At 46.2% G+C, this 20,814-nt stretch overlaps 1 protein-coding gene and 1 long non-coding RNA gene across 2 annotated transcripts; one reads left to right on the top strand and one right to left on the bottom strand.

The window, feature by feature from the left end:
• The first annotated feature begins 1,692 nt into the window (after window positions 1-1,692).
• LOC120693068 (glutathione S-transferase T3-like) lies at window positions 1,693-4,319 on the top strand. The gene is made up of 4 exons (XM_039976470.1): window positions 1,693-1,889; window positions 1,980-2,352; window positions 2,446-3,127; window positions 3,519-4,319. The coding sequence occupies exons 2-3, from the start codon at window positions 2,014-2,016 to the stop codon at window positions 2,884-2,886; spliced, it is 780 nt and encodes a 259-aa protein (XP_039832404.1). The 5' UTR covers window positions 1,693-1,889; window positions 1,980-2,013; the 3' UTR covers window positions 2,887-3,127; window positions 3,519-4,319.
• Window positions 4,320-4,785: 466 nt separating this feature from the next.
• On the bottom strand, window positions 4,786-6,922 carry LOC120693070. The gene is made up of 4 exons (XR_005682847.1): window positions 6,818-6,922; window positions 6,146-6,385; window positions 5,214-6,055; window positions 4,786-5,133 (listed from the first exon to the last, which is right to left on the bottom strand). It is a non-coding gene; the product is annotated as an uncharacterized LOC120693070 (long non-coding RNA).
• Window positions 6,923-20,814: the final 13,892 nt, after the last annotated feature.

The following is a 20,814-nucleotide window of genomic DNA, read 5'->3' on the forward strand; positions in this document are numbered from 1 at the left end:
AAATGATGTAAATATGGCTAGAACGCTGTGTTGCTGTCCAAGTACGGCAGCTCGCGAGCCGGCTCGAGCCGGCTCGCGAGCCTCATACGAGCCGAGCCGAGCCTCATCGGCCAGCTCGTTCGAAGACCGAGCCGAGCCTGGCTCGGCTCGCTCATGTGCCGAGCCGCACCGAGCCGAGCCGAGCCTGGCTCGGCTCGGCTCGTTTCCAGCCCTACTCCCACCAGACCCGGTCCATTTGGAAATCTATATGCACAAGCCGTCGGAGACGAGTGTGCGGCCAGCGGTAGCGCGGCGCGACCGCGCACGAGCGGGTGGAGGTGTTCAGGTGGACGTGCAGCCGGCGACGGAGCACGCTGCGCGGTGCTTGAGCAGATGGAGCCCGAGCTACCTCGCGGCCCTCATCGGGAGGGGACCGATGCATGGCAGGTAGGGGCCGGTGGGTCATGAGCAGATGCGGCTCAAATAATCTGCCGGGTCCGGCAGCCTGTGGCGCCAATAAAGCTGGCGGTCATAGGTTGCTTGCATGTGTGCTGCCCTCTGCCGGTGCTTGAGAGAATGAACAGACCACCATTGGCTTCTTTGTCTCGATTGAGGGAGGCACGGGAGGAAGGGATTGGGTGGTCGGCGATGGCAGCCGGCGCAGGAGAAGTAGTAGAGGGCTAGAGGCCGGTAGTATTGGCAGGGAAGCAGGATAGGAAATCGACGGGCTGCGGGCGGTGGCGGCGATGGCTACATGTGCGCGTGAAGAAGCAGAAGAGGCACAAGAGCATCTCCTCCAGTAGGGTGACTAAATGGGTTATCATCTCCATATTTAATTGGTGGGTGTAAAAATTTTATTTTCAACAGGTCTTCTAAATGGATTGTCATTTTGGTAGACCTTTCAAATTTCTTACCCCCACCCCAAAATTGGTGGCACTATATTTGGGCTGCTAACTTTGAGCCCCACCGATTTCTTTATTTTTTTCATTTCCACCGAGCGGCGCCCGATCCCAGCGCCAGCGGCGAGCGCCCCCGCCCCGCATGCCGCCGCCGCCCCAGCCCCGCCCCGCCGACACCATGCCGCTGCCCCAGCCCCGCCCCCGCCGATGCCACGCCACCGGCTGCCCTAGCTGCCGCCGCCGGCCGGCACGCCTCCGGTCCGCCTCCTCCCCGGATCCGCCGCCGGAGCTGCCGGCGCCTGCTTCTTGCCGGCCGCGGGCGCGGGGAGGTGGCCGCGGTGTGCATCCTCCATGCCGACGCCGCAGCTCCGCGACGTCTTGAGCCGCTTCGCTGGCGGCTTGGGTAGGTCCTCTAGGCCGGCCACCGCCACCAGAGACGTGAACAACTGCGACTTGCCGTCGAAAAACTTGGCCTCCAGCTTCCGCCCCGGCCCCGCCCTAGCCGCCGAGGACCGATTCGACGCCGCCATGAAGAGACGTCATCTGCAACAGGCTACCGGCGGCGGGTTGAGCTCGAGGAACGTGGCGCTGCCGGCCCGCTCCATCTCCAGCGACCGCAAGCCTCCTCGGCTGACTACCTCTACTGCGTCCAAGAAAAAGCGCCAATCCTTCGTCGCTTCGCTTCCCCGACCGACGGCTCCTCCCGGTGGCGGCCTGCATCAACCAAGTATCGGCGGCGGCCTGCATCAACCAAGTACCGGCGGCGGCCAGCGTCCACTTCCCGGCGGCGGCTACCATCAAAGCACCATGAAGACCCCGATGCCAAGCATCTCTGAGTCGTCTCGCCTACCATCTCTGCGACAAGTCTCCATGTCATCCTTCGGCCACGCCGCTGACTGGGACACTCAAAGCACCTCCTCGACACCAGCACTCGACTACGAGGCCACCGTGGACGACTTCAGTGCACCCAACCTCTTTGACTGGACCCCCACCTCGGACTCCACCCAACAAGTTAGAGATTTATATAGTTTTGTGGCTTATTTGTCCTAGTTATATGTTTTCACATTTCTATTACCTTCTAACTTGTCGACCTTTTTGTAGGATTCCATTCCCCCCAGAAGGTTTCGTCAATCTTATGACACAAGAAATTGAGTCGGGGTTGGATGTGCTGACGCAACATCAAGGCAGTGGAACCAAGAGAGGTGGCAACTACCACCACGATGAGGATATCCAGCTTTGCAGATCTTGGAGCGACATCACAACCGATCCCATCACTGCAAATGACCAGTCGAGCAAGTCGTATTGGGCAAGGATCGCTGACCACTTCCACGACAACAAATGTTTTGAGTCCGATAGGACTGCTGCTTCGCTCGAGAAAAGAATGGGAGGCATACTGAAGGACTGCATGAGATTTCAAGGATTCTACGACGAGATCGAGCGTCGACATCTAAGTGGTGTTCCTTACACTGAGCATGTAAGTGGCATCGAACATCACCTTTGTTACTTTCAATGTTCGAATGCTTATTATCTTCTAATAATTGCTTTATTGTTTTCTCTTTTTTTGCAGATAAAAGAAGCTCAAGCTCGATATGCTCAATGTGACTCCAAAAACAACTCCTTCGCCTTCATCCACTACTCGTTGGAGGTTAGGCACACCGAGAAGTTCCTATCTCCGCAAGAGACCATGAAGCAATCAAAGAGGCCATGCACATCAGACAAGCGTGCTACACCAGCTGAAGCTGAAGGAAATGAAGGAGGTCAAGACTCGACACCAACTAACTCTTCCATGCCTCCTGCCAAGCAAGGTCGACCTCCGAGTCGGAAACAGTCGAAGGAGAAGCTGAAGAGGAATGGACGAGGAGTTGATGAGTGCATAGAGGTTTGGGGCAGCTTTGTTCAGATGAAGGTGGAAGAAGCAAAACAAAAAGAAGATAGATGGAAAGAATCAACCAGGCTTGGGGAGAGGAAGATTGAAGAAAGTGCCAGGATTGAGCAGAACGAAGCTTGAAGAATCTACCAGGATTGAGGAGAAGAAGCTAGAGATAGAGGACGGCGGTTGATGTGGGAGCAAGAGCAAAAGATTATGTTCTGTGATCTCAGCTTGATGGACGAGAGTCAGAGGGTCTATGTTCGAGCAATGAGGGCACAGATTGCAGCTGCAAAGGTTGCCTCACTCAATTCGGGGGCAAACGAGCATGCCAGCGGGGCGGCTGGGGATGACGTAAGCTCCGTGTGATCCTTTTCCCGAGGTATGCTTATGTGCTTATATGCTTTAGATTTTTGTTCAAACTTGAGACTGATGTGCTAGTAAACTACTTGTATTTTTCCTTGCAAACTTGAGACTGACATGAGAGCAAGCCAAATATGACCCTGTACATTATTCATCTTGCTAATTTCAGTTCTGTTCAATCTCTTGTGATTGTGGAGTGATTGTATTTTTGAAGGAATGTATACATTTTTGATTTTTTCCTTTTAGCAGAATAGCTGGCCCTTTGTACAGTTTTTGATTTAAAATTAACAAAAGCTTTGGTTCTAACAAAAGGTCTGGCCTTTTTGTTGTCTGTTTCTTGTTTGGTATCTGTTTCTTGGATATTATCTAATGAACGAAACTGATGCAGCTTGGTTTGTTTTGGTGTGCAGTGGAAGGCAGAGATCCAAGTAGGCGCCCTGAAGGAGGAAGGGAATCGTCGGCTGATGAACGAAACTGATGCTGCTTGGATATTATTTTCAGTGATTGTCATGCATGCATCTCATGACCCTGCAAGTTCTGAACATTTCATGCAGTGATCTTCAGAGAAGCAGCTTCAGACATGCTATGTTTGGCCTATTTTTACGTCAGGTTGTGCTGACACACTGAAGACTGAAAGTGTGACTTGTGTCTCGTTCAAGGATTTACATGTGAGATAATATCCAAAAACAGTCAACATGCATCAAGTTTGGGCAACACCAGGAAGCACTGTAAATCTTGCTGAACTATACAAGGTGCTCAAGCTTGCTGACTCAGGCTAAAACATGCCCAATGGCATACAACAATTTTAAATAAAAAACTACTGGTTCGAGTGCTTGGCAATCTGCTGATGACCTGCACCGTAAATCTGCTGATGACCTGGTTGGCACTGTAAATCTGCTGAAAGTTCACTGAGACTAGGCAACTGGTTCGAGTGCTTCAATCCATGAAGATGACACACCGGAAGCATTTCCACTTCAGGAACAATAGAAGCTTCTTTCCATTTGAGAACACACTGGAAGCATTTCCACTTCAGGAAAATGTTCATTCGATATCGACTTTGTTAATACTGACCTGAGAAAAATAACTAACTACAGGCTAGCCTCCTCTTTACTGACAGTGTTGCCTTTTCACATTCATAAGCTAGACCAAGTTGTATTTCTACACACTGTTTTGTGCAGTTTGGACAGGACAAGCTAATTACTAATTCAGCACCATAACATCCAAAAACAATTCAGAGGTAAGGTACAGTAAATACTTGCTTGGAGGAAAATTCAGAGCTGACAATTTCTCATGGCTAATATAATTTGCAGGGTGAGTGCATACTTGACATGTGCAGGTATCTGAACAAGTATGCGATGCACATAGTAGTCTAAGCATCCTGATGCCCTGAGCAATGAATCAACTACATCCTGCTTTGCATCTGCAGAAGTAATCACAAAATGTATCATTCCCCTATTTTAGCATATGTGACAAAGATCAACAGACCTCACTTGCCATACAGTTTCCACCATTCCCCTATTTCATACAAAAAGATCAACAGGTTTCCATTAGCAGAAGTAGCAGACACGGACACAGCATTTGTCTGAAATCATCCAGTTTCCATTAGCACAAACAATCATTTGTCTGAAAATCGAACAACAGACAACATCCACCATTGCCATTTACAGCAGAAGTAACAAAAATGTCAGACATAATTCAGAATGAACAAATGGCAGCTCAAAGGGGACACTGCTTTCATAATTATAATTTAGATCACACTGCTTTAGCACAAACAGGGTACACATATATGGATGAGTCTTCCTCAGCACCATCATGAGTCTACCTAGCCAAGAATGTACAAAAACCACTTATTGTGCATATTACAGTCAGGCAAGCTACCTAGGCAACAAAGCTACTAAACCCATCATCTTCTGAGTCTTCCTCAGCACCATCATGAGTCTACCTAGCCAAGAATTCTGGTAACAACAGCATGCAGTTGTTCAATAGTTGGGACAGGCTTAGCCTCAGCACCACCCTTGCCTTTACCTGGAGAGCAGAGAAGGACAATAGCTTATTATGGCTAGTCAAGTAGATTATATGACATCTCAAAGAAATACCTCAACTACCTATGGATCGTCCACAAATGCTCGATGAGATCGTTTCGGAGCTGCTCATGTGTCGATTTATCCTCGATCTCTTGACGCATCTTGAGGAACTCCTCCAACAGCTGCGGATCATGATGCTCGTAGTCCTTAGGGTCCAACACCTTGGTAACGGTACCTTCCTAATTGTAGTTGAAGTCATCCTCGTCCTCTCTCTCATCTTCAATGATTATGTTGTGAAGGACGACACAAGCCTGCATGATGTACCATAGGTCCTCCTTGCTCCACATTCTCGCAGGCCCCTGTATCATAGCAAACCGTAGCTGGAGTACCCCAAATGCCCTTTCTACATCTTTTCTTACAGCTTCTTGTGCCGCCGTGAAGTGAACTTTCTTGTTCCCCTGCGGGTTTCGGAAAGCTTTGACAAATGTTGCCCAAGTAGGATATATCACGTCAACGAGAGTACCCCATCGTGTACTTGTTTCCATTGACTGTATATTCCAACTGAGGTGCCGTCCCAGAAGTGAATCTGTCGAAAAGGGGAGAACGACGCAGGACGTTGATGTCGTTAAGCGAACCAGGCATACCAAAGAAAGCATGTCAGATCCAAAGATCATGAGACGCAACGGCCTCCAGGATCATAGTAGGGCCTTCCTTGTGGCCTGTGTACATCCCTTTCCACGTTGTTGGGCACTTATCCCAAGTCCCTCTTCTTACGGATAGCAGCGGCACTAGAGGCTCATGACGAGTATTTCAGGCAGAGACCAGGTTGGGGCTCTTGGCAGAAGGCAGCTGTAGCTCTCAGAATGCTTGCCTATTCCGAGGAATCCTCTTGCGGTGTTCATGGCCATCAAACTCCGTGTGTCCTGGACATTGGGGGCTCTTAGGTACTCCTCACCAAAGACATCAACAACTCCTCTGACAAAATGCTGCAAGCACTCGATAATGGTACTCACCTGAAGTGCTTATTGTTGTACACAGGCTGGGGCGTGAAGTAGTCCAAGTAAAGTCTCTGGTGCCCTCCCTGGATGCCTCTTTGCACACTGTGCCGACCTAGCAACGAGCCATGAAATTTCTTCTTGCTCTGCTTCCTCATCCAGTAAGAACGGCACCAACCATGAAAAGGTCATCATCGTCAAATTCCTCCTCTTTATCCCACCAATGCTTAAGAAGGCTATCCATTTACAATATCTGACCTGTACAACAATAAGCACTGCAAAGTCACTACAATGAAGTAGATATAGGCAGGTGAGAAACAAAATAGTGGAACATAATGCAAGAATCAGAAAACGTGTCCTAATGAGACAATTGTCCTAATGAAAAGGTTATGCTTGTCATGCTCCACTGTGGTGTGGTATTGTTTGCAGTTAAATCAGGCTACTCAGCAACAATCCAGGTATGCAGAGCCACACTATTTGTGAACCTTTGCAAGAAAAATGCACATCCAACTTAGTGTTTCCAGAAGGCATTCAGCAAAACTTGATTTTCATATTGTAGTTGATTCATTACTTCAGTATTCATAGTTAAAGAGCATAGCAGGGCTAGTAGAGGTAACAAATAACTTGATGCTACTTCAGAAAGCCAAGAAAACTGAGTAAACATTGAGACAAAAGTTTAAACTTTTTCACCTTCACCTCGCAGCGATGCTGAGGCAGGGAAGGTGAGGAGAAGCAAGCCGGGGTGGATCTGATGAAGGAGGGCAGGATCCCCCTCGCAGCGATGGCAGTGAGGGGGGGGGGGGCGTGACGAGGGTGGGGAGGCGCCGCCGGACCGAGCAGAGGAGGGACGCCCGACCAGGGTGGGGCGTCGGCGTCGGCGTCGGGAGGAGGCGGCCCAGGTCAGCGGTGCTAGTAGGCGGCCCTGGCGGCGGCCGGCGGGCGGAGCGGGGGCGGCGCCGGCGCGCGCGCGGTCGGGAGCACGGGCGTGGAGGGGCGAGCGGGGGTTGTTTGATTTTTCTATGACATGGTGGACCCACATGTCAGGATGAATAATAGGGAGTGAGTTGATCAGTACTGCTGGAGTTGGAAACAAATATTAGGTGACTAAATGTTAGGAGTGGATGATTAAAATAAAATTTAGTCATTCTAATTTAATCACCTTACTGGAGATGCTCTAAGACCAAGGAGACGATGAGAAAGATAGAATCACGGGATGGAGCGCCATGGAGGGAGTAAAAATGCCTAAAAGTGGGGTCTATTAAGAAACTCAAGAGGCGTGAGAAAAATTGGACCCATGGGTGTTGATGTGGAACTTGCACGTAATTCTAAGAGCTAGTAGTCGGCGATAACCGTTGGGCACGGCCTCTGGAGACTTCGGTGTGGCAGCCGGCAATGGTAATCTGTACCACCATACATATTCTCTTGCCAACTCCTAACCGTTTCCTTGCAGATGCTTAGGTAGTAGCACTCGTGAATAACTAAGAGCAAGTCTAATAATATAGCCAACAAGCCAGTTGTAAAGATTTTTTCAGTTTTCTCTCAACCTAGCTGTACAATAGTTAGCTTTTCACAATTAATACATGACCCACTTGTCTCTCTCATAAATTTTTTTTAGTTCTTATGTCTATGCTGATTTTAAACTTACAGCCCGCTTCTCCTCTCTTTTCTCTCCTTTACCTCATCATTTAGCCGGCTTACCGCCACTTATAATAATTGCTCTAAAATGCCGTTTGGCAGTGCTGCCTATGGGGTAGAGGAGCTGAAGCAGGCGGAGCAGCGTGTTTGGTGTGGCTCCACACCAAACAAAGACTTCGGTTCCAAAAAAAAAACGGACTTTTCGGTTCTCACGAAAACTCCCGCAGAAGTGCTCCATGGAGCAGCGTGTTTGGTGTGGCTCCGCATCAAACGGTGTCTCACTGCTCAAATTCCAGATGTGATTTTTTTTCTTTTGTTTGGTGAACCAATGTGCCGATTCTGCCGTGTTAATTTAATTTACGAGAATGGAAGATAAAACCATGAGAATGGGCTGAAGATGCAGGAGAGTTCGAATCTTGCAGAGCATATTAATGTCCTCAATCAATTAATTGCTGATCTTGGAAAGGTCGATGTGAAGATTGATGATGAAGATAGGGCAATTATTCTTCTATATTCATTGCCAGGGATTTATAAGCACTTGGTTACTACACTGACATATAGTAAGGAGGATGTTAAGGTGGATGAAATTGTTACTGCATTACTCGGTTATGAGCAAAGGAGGAAGAATAATTTATCTAAAAGATCCTTCTGGAGGTGCTTTTGTAGTCAGAGGTCATCATAATACTGAAGATAAAAAGGGCAACAGGAAGAAGAAAGGCCCACAGTGCTAGGGACATAAAAAGGTTGAGTGTCCGAAACTAAAGAAGGGCGGAGGAACCGTAAGTGTGGTGATTGCCAGAAATCAGGATCACTCGGATAGTGATGGTGATGTTCTCACAACATTAAGTGAAAAGTCTTGTGAAGCGTGGTTGTTGGATTCAGCTAGCTTGTTCCATGCAACACCAAAGAAGGAGTGGTTCTCGTTATACATTGAGAAGGATGGTGGTCTTGCTCACTAGGGAGATGATTCGGGTTATCGTATCATAGGAGTGGGTGATATCAAATTCAAGATGTGTGATGAATATGAGATGCCACTTAAAGGTGTGAATCATGTGCCGAGGCTACAGAGGAATCTGATTTCGCTTGGGTTATTGCATGATGAAGGATGGCTGTATCAGGTGGCACCTAATAAGAAGACCTTGAGAGTCATGCGGGAAGGCAAGACAATCATGATTGGTGAGAAGTCAAGTGCACACTAAAACAAATTGATGGGAAGCGTTGTTGAAGGTGGAGTCATAGATGGCATTGAAATAGTCGCAGTGTTCTGTCCGAAGGTCGACAAGGCGGCGGAATCAGCCTAATTGGGCTGTTCTAAGTGAGCAGCAAAGGAAGACAACTTAAATCCGGTACATAGAGGTTCGAGTATAGATGGCTTCAAGGTGGCGTGCATATTCACCAAGGTGAAGTTTGTTGGATATGTGTCGAATATGTGTACAGTTCAGTTACGATTGGAGTTGAGTTGTAATCAGGGGCGGAGCTGCCCTTTAGCATTGGGGTCGTCAGACCCGACGAATTTCAGCATTTCCTATAGAAAACTACTGTACACTATGGTAGATGACCCCGTTATCCAACACTGCGGACCCCGGTGGGATTTTCGGCTGGCTTCGCCCCTGGTTGTAATTTGGTAGGTTAGAGATAGAGTTTGGTTCGTACTTTGTATCCCTAGAGTCCATAAATATGAGGGCACTACCGTGTAACCATGAGACGACTTGGCGGCTGGTGTGGGCGGCAGCATTGCCGCGGTGGTGCCCGGATGCCGGTGTAGCTGCTGTTTATGGGAGGAGCGCCCGTAGTCATACCCCGAGGATGTAGGCACATCGTTGAACCTCGTTAAAATACATCGTGCCTCGGTGTCGTTGTCGTTCGTGCGATCTTGTGATTTGGTTTTGTGCTCTTGGGGTTATCGCTTCCGCGCAATAATTCTAACAGACCATGGAGCATAGGTTCTATATATATTGTTGTTTGCTGCATAATCTGGCATGCTTGTGATCATCAAATTTGTACAGATATATGCTTCTAATTTGGTTCATGGTGGTGCTACACAGTAGTAGAGATTAATATAAATATATCAGAAAACCTGCTCATGACTCATGAGTGACTGCTTATACTTTGAATTTTTACTCTTGTACTAGCATTTGTTAATATGTATGGGATGATCCCTGGTGTGTTAACTATTGGTTAATGTGTGGTAGCATTTCTCTCTTCTCTAAATCAGTAGAAGCCATAACATATTTTGACAAAAAAATGATTTTTTTAAAAAAGCTAAGCCTTCTAACATTTGATCAGTTGAAGCTGTTGGCATCTGTGTGTCTTGTACTGTTGGGAGTTATGAAATATATATGGCCCTTTTGTCTCTACACTGAAATAATATAGTTCCTAAAATTTATCAAACTTGAGATAGCAACATGCAAAGGTTGGTGCGTCCAGGCCAGCACTGTAATTCTGTTGCCCTAAAAAATGTCTATTTGGAGCACTTTCATGTTTATTGCTTGCCTATTTGATCTGCTCAGGAACAAATTACAGATATTGGTGGTTTTTATTTTGCAGCTATCATATTCTTATTTTCTTATTCTGATATAAAATTGCAAATTGTGGCATACAAATTGCATGTATTAATTAACCAGCTACTTGCAGGTGAATTTCATAAACATATGGCCAATGCTGGATTGAGTCTTGTTCTGTAGTAAGCGAACTTCTATATTGTGTTAGTTTTCTAATGGTCTATGAACAAGTGCTCTCTAAACATCGATATATGTATTTGTGCTTGAATAAGCTTTGTGATGGGCTGATGGATGCTTGTTTCTTTTTTTTTGATGAAACACTGATTATATTAAATTATAAGTTATTACAAAACAAGAGGGAGAAGTCAAGAAATGAAGAAAGAAATAAAAAAATAAGCAAAATTATGGATGCTTGTTTCTCATCTCTGTTTGTATTATCTTTGGCTTCTTGCCCTAGCGCTGTTTGCCTGTTTCAGTACCCAATTACAAAGATTTCTGCAGTCATTAATAGAAGCCATCTTCTTGATTAATATGCAGCTAATCATAAACACAGTATATCCCAGAAGGCAGGAGTCGAAGACATTTGTTATTGTAGTCTAGATTCCCTACATATCCCTTGTATTCTAAATATCCTAATTATATTTGCGATTTACTTCTTTATTAGCAATAAATCACTAAAAAAAACTTATTGTCTGATCTATGAGTTGTATGACATATTGTGCGTGGTCAATGCTTGATGTATCTGTAATGGTCAATGCCAATCCATGCTAGCACACCATTTCTATGATTCAATGTCAATATAGGAATGTGGGGTTTAATGTATTGCTTTCAGATGATATCATCAAGCATCACGCTACTGGAAGCTCTATTGATTTTTATTTTATTTTTGCTTTTTTCATTTGAATATGATTACAGATGTTATTCTTTCATTTATATGACATTGAACCTAATTGTATTATGTGTTCTCCATACTTTGTGTTTTACTGTAAAACTTTTTCGCCACAGCAACGCACAAGCGTGGATCTAGTTTGCTACGAAAGATAATTAAACCAGCTTTTTCCTCGGCGATCTTTTTGGCTCCAGTGTTCACGAGTTCAGTTCTTGCAAACATAGTACAGGCTGGCATGAATAAAAAAGTAATAGAGGGACATGCATGAACAATTAGTAAAAGAGAGTGCTCGCGATACCTGCGCGCGGGAGGGGAAGAAACAGCCCTGCGGGAAAAACCAGGTGGCGCGTAAGAAAAAAAAACAAGTAAAATTCATAAATTGCTATTATACTTGCTAGTGTGTTTCAATTTAACCATTTGTAAAATGCAAATCGCGGCTACTAAAGTCACGCGCTCGCTTTCATCTTCGCCAATGTAATGTGCTCGGCATCTTCGGACCTCCAATGGCTATCTTTGCCGAGCACCCGTGCCTCCCCATCTGCTCCGCGCGTGCTTCTTTCTCCTCCCATGCTTCTTTCACCTCCCGCGTGGCCTTCCATCACCACCACACTCGGCCAGGTGTCCTGTAGCAATGCCCGTCGTCGCTCCTCCATAGCTCTCCGTCCCCAGATTTGGAGGCGGCGCCTTACTACTCCTCACCTGCCTCGTCGCCGCACCTGCCATTGCTCTTCCTCCGCACACCACTGTCACCATCTCCATGGCGCATCCGCCCCCACCCCATCGACAGATCTGGCGGTGCTTTGCTGCTCATCACCTGTCGTTGCCGTCACCATCACTCGTCACTGCACATCCACGCAAGCTGCCACCTCGTCGCTGCACCGGTGTCGCTCATCCGCCGCCGGGGCTAGTGATGTGTGGTGGCCACTCGGGCAAGAGGCAGGGACAGCAGTCGTCCTGGTGTGCGAGGCAGATGGAGACAGAGCCGGCTTAATGGGGAGGGCAGGCAGAGCGATGGCCTGGGGCCTACGGAGTAGGGGGGTCTGAAAGTACATCTAGGTCCCTAATAGGTTTTAGTGAATTGAATGATAACATGATTAAAGGACTAATGGTTTTATTGGAGATATCATGAGCAGGGATTCATTTGTAAAAGAATTGTTGTTGTTGGCTCATGTGATGAAGAATCAAACAAAAGAGAAATATTGTGACAGTCAAGCAAATTGTGAAGGATAATAGAAACAAGTGTTCATGCATTGTTCACTAATGGTTTCTAATTATGGCTTGGCATAATGAAGAGTTCTTTGTATAACGGATCAAAGGTTCATGATTACAACCTAAGACAAAGATATAAAGATATGAGAATGAATAGTGGAATTTATTGTTGATGTGGAAAACTTAACTCAATGAGATGAAGATATAAGTGGTGAAGAAACCAACTGATATGACTAGTACGAGGGACTAAGTAAGTTTTGTGAAGCGACGGCTTACCATGTGCGAATTGCTAAGGTGAAGTGGCTAGTATCCGTGGGGTGTTTGAAGTACTATGTAGTTTGGAGAAGCCATGCAAAGCATCAAATACACTTTAGAGTGACTTAAGGTTCCAATAACATATTTGCAAATGTGATGGTAATTCTATGTCACTAGCTCAAGAATGGATTTGCTCAAGTGAAGAAAATGCAATGTCAGAATCCCTAGGTTGACAAAGTCAAAGATATGGCAAAGCTAAAGTGCTTCAGAGCTCAAGTGGTTGAATAGTGATTTATATTTAATCTTGAGTATAGGTGTATCGTGTCGGTGTTTACCGCCAAGCCTGCTCAGGGATACCCTTAACAGTAAGGTTTGTAGGTAGGGATCGACTGCTCTGGACCTCGATGGTACAAGAAACACAAAGATTTAGACAGATTTGGGCCGCGAGTTGCGTAATACCCTACGTCCTGTGTGGTTGTTTGTATTGCCTTAAGTGTTGATGATCGTTTGGAGGGGGTCCCTGCCCGCCCTTATATATCCGGGGGGACAGGGTTAGATGGAAAGTCCTAGCCGAGTACAGTTAGAGTCCTACTGCAACAAGATCGGGTAGTTTCCTTTCTACTGCAACTAGTTCTACGCCTATTCGGGTAGTTACAAGAGAGGTAAGGTACATCCATGAGCTATCTCTTATTCTAGAATATTCTATGCCTATAAGTAGTCCCGCTGCCCCGGGTCTGACAAGCCTCCGTGCTCTTCGTAGCCGAGTCCTGCAGGCGTCGAGTACTTGGTGGGCGTCTTCGAGTATTTCAAGTAGTCAGCACGTCCTTCTGATTGCTTCTGGGCCTTCCTTCAGATACGTCGAGTAGTCCTACAAGTACTTCCGGTTGCTTCGAGGCTATGAGGTGCTCAAGCCTCGAAACCTTGATCATATATGGTGCGCGAAGTACTCGCTCTCCATATGGAGTAGCCCCCGAGCCTTAGGTTGAATCGCAGAATCAGGCTGAGGGTCACTTCAGTCTTTTCCTTCATTATTTTCCAAAAACTATAAAATAAATCTCTGATGCACATATCCCGCAGCCCCCGAGCCTTAAATCAAAATCCCTTATACTGCGGGTAGCCCCCGAGCAAATATTTAGAATTAAGTATCTAAGACGTGGCATCAGATTTTATTCTTCAGAATATTTGCAGGATTCATCAGATCCGGTATCCGAAAAGACCTCTTTTTCGGCTAAAAAATCTCAGAAAAATGATGCTAATGGATACACCACACTGATTGCACCCGAAATAACTTCCGAAATAAAACCCAGGATGTACGGCTCTATATTCTGTGCTCACGTGGGACGTTACTGTATGGAGAATCTGCATTATTGCATCCTTAAATGCATTCATAAATGCGTCCATGAATGCTACCACTGTAGCATCACGGGTTGTCCTCCAGTAGTGTCCCTTGTGGCTATAAAAAGTGGGGGAGATGCCTTTGCTAGAAGCACCAATGTGTAGAAGCCATGGCTTATCTTTGGTGTTCTTGATCTCGCCCTCCTGAAGTTTGTGTAGTCCTTTCCAGCAAAAGATGCTAGAAGAGAACTTGCGAGTGACAAAAAAGTCCCTGCTACCTCGTCCTGCCACTCCCATGCTCTCATTGGATCCCTTCTGGACATCATATCCTTGCATATTCCAAAGAGGCAGGTTCTTTGTGGACTGGTTGAGTCATGTTGTGTCACATTCTTGGGATTGCCTATCTATGGGTGCCCAAGAACTGACATCTCTGGTAAGGAGACTTAATCTTGTCACAACATATTCAGGGAGAAGGAGAAATTTCTCCGCAAGATGCTATAAGAGGACTTGCGAGGTGATTACTGTAATATGCCTCCAAACTCTTGAAACTTTTCTCCCAAAATACGAGTATCATTAGTCCCTTGATGGGAATAACAAGTTTGTACTTTGTCACGGTCTCGGGCCGATCTAGCTGCAGCAGGCTTCTCAGGAAACTAAGAAGTGTGCGTGCAGACCCACGTCATTGTAAAGTTAGTTAGGAAGAAGTATTCGAGTTGTAATATCGAGTAGTTGTACTTTGTCGAGTACTTTTCCTTGTTCTGGAATGTAATCCCAATCGAGGAAAGAAGAGTCGAGTAGTTGACTATGGATGTGAGTGTTTTCTTTTTCCAGAATGTAATCTTTAGAAATAGGAAATGTCTCAAAAAATCCCATAATTTCCGCAATTGGCAACAGACTGTTGGCTTTTGGGGTGTTTTACCATATTGCCACCGCCATTATAAAATGAAATGGTAACTAGGTTTAACCCCACCGGCCGCCATTCACTTTTACTGCTTAGATCTATTCTTGCCACCAAGCCCCCAGATCTAAAGTTCTTGCTCCTCCTTGCTTCCCAACTCCGCCTTAGGGTTTAGCCAGTGTATGCGCGTGAGGCGCTCCGTAGATTTCCGAATGGCCCCCAAGAAAGCAAGCAAGGGGAAGGGTGTGGCTGCAGAGCCGACCCACGAAGAAGGATGGAACACAAGTAAGTGTTCCGAATCTGACCTAGAAACCTTAGTTTCAGCTAGTCTTTTGATTCCCAGATCTATTATCCAATGGCGTCCTGCCTTGGGTAAGGATCATCAGTATGAAAATACGGGGAAATTGCTGCATTTACACCTTTTCTGGAACGGGGATTAGGGTTTCCTTGTTCGTTTTTCTTTTCTGGGCTCCTGCACTACTACAGGATCTAGCTCCATCATTTAACCCCAAATTCCTTGGTTCATATTTCAATCTTCGTGCACTTGTGCGAAGCTTTTCTAGGCATTGAGCCCCATTTCGAACTCTTTTGATTCCTTTTCCATTTGAAACCGCAGCCAGATTCCTATGTTTTAGATGTAGTTGGCGGTGCGGGTCTTCAGCTTAGACAGGGGAAGGACAAAGTTTACATCCCCTATAAGCTTAGTAATAAAGTAATCGACTGGAAACCTCGGTGGTTCTATGTAGAGAACCAATGGGAAAGTGTCCCATCGATTACTTCAGGTCATCCGATTCAATGGCCTGAATGGAATAAGAAACCAGTCGACGAGAGCCAATTTCCTGAGCCACTTGCACGCATTGCCAACCTTAGGCAAAAGAATATGACTAGGGAGGCAGTCACGTTCGACTGGATGAAGAGAAGAATCCAGCCGCTGCAGGCTCGGGAAACGCTTGGTGTCCAATATCAAGGAACTACTGACTCATCAAGGTACTCGGAGGAAGAGATCTCGGATGAGGAAGTGTTTAGTCGAGTACAACGACTACTCAGGGACGTAAAGAAAGTTCCTGTTGTTCCTGATATGTTTTCAGTTGCAAGTCCTCCGAAGCAGGTACTAGATAAGAGTAGTCGATGTATAGTAATCGAGTACTTTACCTTAGTGTAATTCTGATAGAATTTGCTTTCTGTAGGAGGATGTGGAGTGCTTTAAGAGTAGTCCTTCACCGCCAGACATTTATTCGCCCTTTTATTCTTCCATGCACTTTTCAATCTGTCAACCAAGTTCTAATATGCTCATATGAATTTTCATATAAACAGTGCAGATGAGGAGGCGGCTAAGGAGAGGAGTGACAGGGAGCTAAGCCCTACTCCGAGTATGGATACCCAGACCGGGCATTCCAAGGGTGCTCGGTCGGTAGCGAGGAAGCATCGTAGCTCCTCCCAGACTACTAGCAACAGGTAAGTGGCTAGTTGATTGCAATCCAGTACTTTTGTCTTCGATTTGCTGGTTTTGTTTTGAAATTTTTCCTTTGTTCAAGTCCGGTGACTAAAATGCCACGGACAGCAGCATCTGGGGATGATGCTGCGGTGGGACAGACCATCCCTTCCACCACAGTGGACTTGTCAAAGGGGACTGGGACTACTCTTCCGGCGAGTAGTTCCAATGTAGATAAAGCCGGCGATGCGGGTAATTAGGCCGTGATTACGAGGCCTGCCCAAAAATTTGGCATCAAGAGGCTTGCTCTAAAAAGAGCTCCCACGTAAGTTTCTTGAAACTTGTAATTGTAGGATTTGCCCTTATATCGAGTAGTTAACTCGTATTTTTAGTGACACGCTCCTGGGAGCGAGTGGGGAGACTGAGGATGACTCGGCCCTCAAATTGGCACTGGAGAAACCCCCAAGTACTCCTAAGATGAGTGCATGTGAAACTGAAGCCATGGTGGATTCCATGCTTCGGGATTCTCCATTGCCGGATACCAACAGGGGCGATGAGAAGCTCCCGGAGGACGGTGGAAGCGACTAGCTTCCGGAGGAGGGGGATGGCGAGAAGCTTCCTGAATGAGGCGACAAGAAACTGTCTAAGGAGGCTCCTGCAGATAAACTTGTGTCACCTTGTACTGATGAAGTACTTTTCCTTGCTCTTAACTTAATTAAGTAGCGTATTTTTCCGTTAGATTCCCAAAATCTAGGGAATACTGTGGGGATGATTCAAGATGAGCCAGAGAAGGCCATCTTTGAGGTGTGGGCGAGTACTTCATCGGGAAGTGTCTTTCCGCAAGAGAAGTTGAAACTTGCATTCAACCTGATGAGGGTAAGTAGTCGAACACTTCGAGTACTTGAGTATAGATTAAGTAGTGTACTAATCCTTTCATTTTTTGTAGGAGGCACTAGGGCAGGAGGGTGGCCAAGCCCAGGACGATACAGAGTTGAATGCTCTGAAGGAGAGAGTGAAGATGCTCTCGTCTGAGAAGGCTGCTCTCCAGGGGAAGCTTAAGCAGCTCTCCCAAGCCAAGAAAGGTTAGTCTTTGGCATACAATATGCAATTGACTAGTTGTTCTGCTTGGTGTTTATAAGATTTTCTTTGTATCTAGTACACATCTTGCTCGAAATTACTAAAGATTGAGGAAAGCTTGGTACTAGATCTAAAGATTCTTATGTACTGAAACACAGATGAAATTGAAAAGCTCAAGAAGATCAAGGCGGATTCTGACCAGGAGATGGTGAGAGCCATGAAGCAGCTGAAAGAGATATCAAAGTCCTGGGACTCGATGCAACAAGAGCTTATTGCGCTGCGGGAAGTCAGGGATGCTGCCCAAGAAGTAGCCGAGGTTATGGAGATCCCGGAAGGGAATGAAAATGAACCGTTCTCGCTGGCGGGTAAACTTTGTAAAGTACCCGAAGCCTTTGAAAGGTACGTCTCCACAACCACCCGTCAGTACGTGGGTCATGTACTCGGGTTGGTGAAGTCTTACTGGCCAACCACTCGTCTGGACGCACTTGGGAAGGGAGCCAAAGGTGATTGTACGGAAGAACAATTCTGTCAGTATTTGGAAGAAACTTCCGTGGTGGCTAACTAGATAGTGGAGTCCCTGAACAAACCTGAGTCCCCTTGAACTTTCAGTTGTAGGCTGATTGGCGTGTGGCCACAAGTACTTTGGACAAATGTTGAGTATTTGTGTAATTTTTAAGTACTTGTTCTGTGTTAGGATTGTGAAATCATTTGATGTGTTGAGTAGTTGTACTCAAGGGTCCTGAGTGTTGGCAGCATCGCACCTACTCTGTTATAAGAGTAGATACGAAGAATTGTATCTATAGGTGCCTCAGGAGGCAAAGTATTCTCGAATGGGGTCGAGTTGTGTGATTCTGAATCAGAATTCTAGTGCTGACCGGTTAGGATTGAATCCCGCAGGATTAACCAAGTGGGAAAAGCACTATAAGAATGTTAAAAAGCTGTAGCTTAAAGAAGATTTCCTTTTTAAAGGGAGTGCTTTGTTAGAGCGAAGCTCATGTGGACTTTGTTGTCCAATCGGGGGGGGACTCTTATAGAGTATTTGGAGAGTCAGGATCTTTAAGATGTTCCTTGATAGATAGGTGAACAGGAGGCTCTCGACATCTACTCGGAATACTAAGGGAAAACAGAACTCTTTTTGTATCTCGAGCAAGCGAGTAGCACCCGACAAATACTCGAGGCGAAAAGATTCTGTAGTGAAGATTTCCTTAGTAGACTGAGCAAACAGGAGATTCGTGTCAACCTATTTTAGAATATCAAGAATTTTTTATTCTCCTTGAGGGATTTTTGTAGTTGACTAGTTAGGATAGACCTCGCTTGGTCACCCAAGTAGTGTACAACTATGTATGAAGGTATCCCAGACTACTCGATCTATCGAGTAGTGTGCCCTATACCAGGACTGGATTGATTTCTAAAATAGAACTGTTAGGATTGCCGTCGAGTTAACCAAGATGTAAATATTCTAGAAATATCCCAAACTTACTCAAGCAAGACGAGTAAGGTGTCCTACCCAAGGACTGGAGTAACTCTTCAGACAAGTCTGTTAGGTACGAACCCCGTCGAGTTGCCCAAAACAAAAATGCCGGAAGAGTATCCAAAACCTACTCGAGCCAGCGAGTAGGGTGTCCTTTAACCAAGGACTGGAGTAATCCTTAAGACAGAACTGTTAGGTATGAACCCCGTCAAGTTATCCAAAACATAAATGTCGGAAGGATATCCAAAACTTACTCGAGCGAGGCGAGTAAGGTGTCCTCAACCGAGGACTGGAGTAACTCTTAAGACAAGTCTATTAGGTACGAACCCCGTCGAGTTGCGCAAGATGAAAATGTCAAAAGAGTATCCAAGACCTACTCGAGCCGGCGAGTAGGGTGTCCTTTAACCAAGGACTGGAGTAATCCTTAAGACAGAACTGTTAGGTATGAACTCCGTCAGGTTATCCAAGACGTAAATATCAAAAGGATATCCAAAACTTACTCGAGCGAGGCGAGTAAGGTGTCCTCAACCGAGGACTGGAGTAACTCTTAGGGCAAGTCTGTTAGGTATTAACCCCGTCGGGTTATCCAAGACGAAATGCCAAAAGAGTATCCAAAACCTACCTGAGCCAGCGAGTAGGGTGTCCTTTAACATAGGACTAGAGCAATCCTTAAGACAAGTCTGTTAGGTATGAGCCCCGTCAGGTTATCCAAGACGAAAATGCGAAAAGGATATCCAAAACTTAGGCGAGTAAGGTGTCCTCAAACGAGGGCGAGTGATTCTTAGGACAGGTCTGTTAGGATGAACCCCTTCGGGTTACCCAAGACGAAAATGTCATAAGATCACTCAAAGCGAATCGTGAAGACTACTCGATTGCTGCTCCAATGCAGCTTTTCAGGGTAGTGTTCATGGTGGGGTACTTGTCGTATGAGCGAGAGCCAAGTAGTTGATTTGTGAAGGAAATCAACTTTTTATTTTGGATTTGTCGAAATTACAATAATTGTGAAATGATAGACTCTGACTCTTTAGACCTACCCCTTGCTTGTTAGACGTGAGCAATTGTTTACGTGACTGAATAAAATTATTCGAAGGTAAAAACTAGTCGATACAGTGGTCGACTAGATTTTAGGTAGAGTCTCCTTTTGGAGGGGTGCCCCAAGGGCCTTGCGGAGTGAGTTGCACTCGATGATCGTGTGAGAGCTCTTCGGGTGGATGAAACACTTGCGTAGTAGAGCCTTGTTGATCCTAGCTCCGCCAAGAGACGATTTCCCATGATGCAGGGTGCGCGGTTTACCTTGACGATGGGTGCTTACTGGCTTGTACTTCTTGAAAGATGCGGAGGTCTTTGGTGGGATGCGGTAGTTGGAGGAAGGGCTGTAAGCCTCGACTTCCTCGCGTTCCTTTCTCCTTGAGATGATGACGTTGCGTGCATCACGACCAACGTTGATCACGTTGCGGAGGTCGCAATTGGAGTAGTCGTAGATGTCGCCCTGCTGTTCTTGCTGGCAGTTAGCCAGGCGCTGGCGCCTGAACGCCCTCTTCTAGTTTAGTAGGCGGCGATGCTCGTAGAGATCTTCTGCTGACTGTTGTTCTTCTAATTGCACAGTGACTGTCACTGCTGGAGGAGGTGCAGGCGGATCTTGCTTGATAGTAGCTTGGGCTTCTGTGATTGTGGGAGGAGTAGTTTCCATGTTGTCGAAAAGGTACTCGTCAAAATCATCAGAGTTGTAGTCGTCAAGGTTGAGATGCTCCGTGGGATCACCCTCAGGTTCCTGGAATTCAGAGATGCAAACCATGAGGATTTCACGGCAAAGATCTTGAATCTCTTGGTCTTGTTTGCTTGAGGGCGAATCTGGAGGGGTGCTCTGCTGGATGGGCAGATCCGTTGGCTGCAAGCCGGAGATGTTAGAATCTTGTGTCTTCTTTTGGTGCACTGTCCGTCCTTGAGGCGTTACATATATGACCAAATTTGGGATGAAATCCTGA

The sequence above is a fragment of the Panicum virgatum genome, chromosome 9N (genome assembly GCF_016808335.1).
Source record: "Panicum virgatum strain AP13 chromosome 9N, P.virgatum_v5, whole genome shotgun sequence".
In the NCBI taxonomy this organism is placed as follows: Eukaryota; Viridiplantae; Streptophyta; class Magnoliopsida; order Poales; family Poaceae; genus Panicum; species Panicum virgatum.

What these genes read in the sequence shown, in the direction of transcription:
- LOC120693068 (XM_039976470.1), top strand. Translation starts at nt 2,014, where the DNA reads ATGACACAAGAAATTGAGTCGGGGTTGGATGTGCTGACGCAACATCAA. An exon ending in GTGTTCCTTACACTGAGCAT is followed by an intron (nt 2,353 to 2,445) that starts GTAAGTGGCATC and finishes CTTTTTTTGCAG; the next exon opens with ATAAAAGAAGCTCAAGCTCG.